The 3,700-nt window shown below is 56.4% G+C and overlaps 1 protein-coding gene across 1 annotated transcript; it reads right to left on the bottom strand.

Moving 5' to 3' along the window:
* Nucleotides 1-399: 399 nt before the first annotated feature.
* On the bottom strand, nucleotides 400-1,848 carry C1H11orf87 (chromosome 1 C11orf87 homolog). Its single transcript, XM_065049032.1, has 2 exons — nucleotides 1,663-1,848; nucleotides 400-1,258 (listed from the first exon to the last, which is right to left on the bottom strand). Exon 2 carries the CDS (start codon nucleotides 1,108-1,110, stop codon nucleotides 634-636), a length of 477 nt encoding a protein of 158 aa, XP_064905104.1. The 5' UTR covers nucleotides 1,111-1,258; nucleotides 1,663-1,848; the 3' UTR covers nucleotides 400-633.
* Between the last annotated feature and the right edge of the window lie 1,852 nt (nucleotides 1,849-3,700).

Here is a 3,700-nt window from a genome sequence, read left to right as displayed (position 1 = left end):
CGCTCCATCCCCCTGGACAGTGGGATGCGCAGCACTGCAGCTGGGGGGCATGGGGCCATGGGGACAGAGGGCGCTTGCAGTTAAGCCCAACTAAGGGTGGCTACTTCAACACAAAACAATACCCAGTCCTGGAAAGAAGCAAGAGAGGGTGAGACTGGGGCATAGGTCCTAGCACAAAAGAAGAGACCACAGTGGGTTATCACCCTGCTCCAAGGGGACAGGGAATCCCAAGGCACCCACCAGACTTGCCTCTCCCCCCCGCACCACTCACCCACACCCCACCCCACGCCATGCAAAGCTGACACAGGGTGCAGCAGGAATCCCAGGAGAATGGGATTGTCCGGGTCCTCGGGGTTATGATGTCCAGAGAAAAGGAACTCCCCACCCCTGACCCTCTCCTCCAGGTGGACAACTTGATATTTGTTAGCTGTGTGCAGCTCCTTCTCCAGTAAAAAGACGCATCCTTTCCTTGCACAGTCAATGAGAAACGCAATGTGATCTGTCATGCGCTTGGATCGTGGGCTTCTTCGTTCATTTGAATTAGCAATGTTTTCTTCTTTTTCAGGGACTAGAATAATCACTCAGGTATTTACAAACACCAACCAGCGCCTTGGTGAGGTCTCCCCCAAATCATCATGACAAAATCACCGTCTGCAAGAGCCCCGCACCAGCTGTGTCCAAACAAGCCCGTGCTTGCTGGGAGCTTGGGGCTGCTGAGGAAGAGGGGTGCTGGATCTCCGAGTCCTCGGGGGTTCTTCCCAGCCGGCTGTCTCTTCCTTGGGGTGCATCTACCTGCACCCCTGTCTCAGGGTGCTGGCTGCTGCTATTGCTGCTGCGGGTGCAGTGGTCCCGTTCATACTCCTCCTGAGCCTTTTGCATTTTCCGCTTCTTCATCTTCCTCTTGTGGATGTGGAAGGTGGTGAGAGAGAGGAGGATCAGGCAGAAGATGAGGGTGACCAGGACAATTAAAACAAGGGTGGATGAGAAGGACTGGAAGAGTTGACCCACTTGCGTGATGCAGGTGCTGCTGGTGTTTAAGGTGGCAGATGTCCTGTTCAAGAGACAAGGTGGCAGGGACAGCCTCAACTCCTTGGAGAGCTTGGCACTCATTGAGGAGGCTTCGGAAGACGAGGATCTTCCTCCCCTCTTTGAAGATGCCTAAATTTCAATCAGTGCCGGGCTGCTGGCAAGCGCTCGCTGGAAATGCCCGGGATCCTGCCGGCTCAGCCCGACGCTCGCTCTAAAGTGACAGAGCAGCCTGCAAAGGGAGCCGGACACATCAGCGCTCCGAGGCACCCACCCTTCTCAGCTCCCCCCTCCCCAAAACACCGCGCCGGCGGCTGCGGCAGCCTCCTCCCTGCGCTCGGCCACGGCAGCGCTCCGAGCTACCCCTCGGGGGTACCCTTGCGAGCTACCTCTGCCGGGGGGCTGCAGAGGGGTGGCGGGACCGGGACGGGGCATTGCGCCGCCACACCGACTTCGCGAATTACTCGGCATCCCGGGCAGCACCGCCCGGGTGCTCACCCCAACTAGTTGCCGCGGAAAAGGGAGAGAGGGAGCGGCAGCCGGGCTGCCAGACCCCCACACCCCGGCGAGGGCAGGCTGCCGAAGCCGGGCGGGGACCTGCCCCGCGGTGCCGGTGCCCGCCCCGGAGCCCCTTACCTGCGCCGGCAGAGGCAGCGAGGAAGCGCCCGGGCGCCGCGGGCGCGGGGGCTGCGGCAGCGCGGAGTGAGCGCGCAGAGCGGAGCCGCCGCCGCTTCGGGGAGCGCCGCCCGCAGCCTATAGCCGCCCCGGCCGGTGACGTCAGGCCGCGCGGCCGGGCCCTCGCCGCCGCCCCGCACGGCCCCGCGGCGGCGGAGGGGGCGGTGGGAGCGGCCCCCGCCCGGGTCTTGCAGACACCGGCGTCCCGCGGGGCTCCTCCGCCGCCCGCACCCTCGGCGCCCCCCGCGCAGCCGAACCCGCGCGTCGTCCTGGTCCCCACAGCGCTCCGACGCCTCCAGCCCTCCACACTTCACCCCCCCCACGCCACCATGCTCTTTGCAACCCCAGGTGCTGAGACCGACCCATATTGCCTTCCCCAAACATACCCAACCTACCGGCCATACCCATCTGCCTCAGCCAGCCCCTTGTCCCCCATCCACACAGTCACTCCACGGCCAGAGCACTCACATCTAGTCACCCACAGCTGCACCCTGTGCCTTCACCTCCCAGCTGCTCCGTGCACCCATTGCCAGTCCACATTTGCATCAGTACCATGCCCTGAATGACAGGTCCCTTTCAGCACCAAAATGTCCCATGGCCACCCAAGCATCCGTCTCTCCTCACAGCCAGCGCACCAGACCATTTACCATGAGGCAGATGTGAATCTGTGGGAGCCAAGAAATGCCAAAGACCCTTGTACCAAATCGTAACAGAAACCACAGGCACAAGGAATATTTGTAAAAACTTGCCTTACAAAGGCTAAGTGTATCATGGGTGTTTTCTTCAAGAAAAAAACTGATATGAATTGCCCATTTATACATTTAAACTAAAAATAAGACAATTATTAAACATGAGATAACATTATTTTAAAAACACTTCCAGCGGAGATAACAGGGCAAAAATAATAGGATAGAGCTCCTCACATTTCCAAAGTGAGCAAAGTTATGTGGTTGTATATGGTAATATGGGACAAGACCTGATGGCCCAGGAGATTCCTTCAGTCCAAGCTGTGTGCTCTAGACTAACCCTGGAAGCTGAACCAGAGTTACTGTAAAGCCCCAAAGCAAGTGACAGGACTTTAAGAAAAAAAAGAAAGTGTCAGTCTTCTCTGGTGGCCTAAAGCCACCTGAAAAGCCTGAAGGAAAATTTTTACAAGATGAGATCTGACATTAGTTGAGAAACTCTTCATTCAGGATCAAAGATCTGTTGGATCTGTTGACCTTGTAACCAAGAACCTGTCTCAGAGGTGGGTAGGAGCTGGTAAGCCACACATATAAGCACTTTGCTGTTTCAAGATAGATTCCTTCTGTACTGCTTATGTCTCCGATAAAAGCACCACCGCTTGTAAAATTTGGCCTGTCACTATTAACTCTGTGGTTGTTCCAGAGATAGACTTACAACCACAGAGGATGAACTACATTCAGTCCAGCTAGGGTAGTCCCATTCATTTGCAAAGGGACTGCAACTGAAGGCTTCTTTTAAAACCACAGGAACACATGTTCCCATTACTCCTCAGAATAATATGGTTGGGTGCTTCAGAGGAATGGTGGAGAGGCTGCACAGAGAAGAAGTTCAGTGCAGAGCTGAAAGACAAGCCCTTGCCCACTGATTTATCCACTGCTTCTTCAATTCAGCTCCCTCAGGTGCAGACCCAGTGTCATTGCCCAAAACACACCCCCCCATGCAATCTCAGCCCAGCATTCCTCGCACACGTGCATGCCCCCTCTTGCACAACAGTCACCTCTCCATATCCTCACTGACATTACTCCCGCACCCCTTTCTTCCTCCATACCTTTCTCCCTTGTGCACAGCTGGGATGCTTTCATGTGTGCTCTGTGCTCTCTGCTCACTGCCTTACAGGAGAAAACAACCATCGCAAGCTAAGACAGCAAAGCAACCTTCAGGCCATTCCTTCTTACCTCTGACTATTCTCCGCAAAGCAGCAGCTGGGGCGGGGGGGGCTGCAAAACAGGGTGGGCAACATGGGAGCCACTCATGG

Source organism: Columba livia, chromosome 1 (genome assembly GCF_036013475.1).
Source record: "Columba livia isolate bColLiv1 breed racing homer chromosome 1, bColLiv1.pat.W.v2, whole genome shotgun sequence".
NCBI lineage: Eukaryota > Metazoa > Chordata > Aves > Columbiformes > Columbidae > Columba > Columba livia.
Note: the sequence above shows the minus strand (reverse complement) of the source record. Positions and strands in the feature narration are given on the sequence as shown.

What these genes read in the sequence shown, in the direction of transcription:
- C1H11orf87 (XM_065049032.1), bottom strand. Translation starts at nt 1,110, where the DNA reads ATGAGTGCCAAGCTCTCCAAGGAGTTGAGGCTGTCCCTGCCACCTTGT.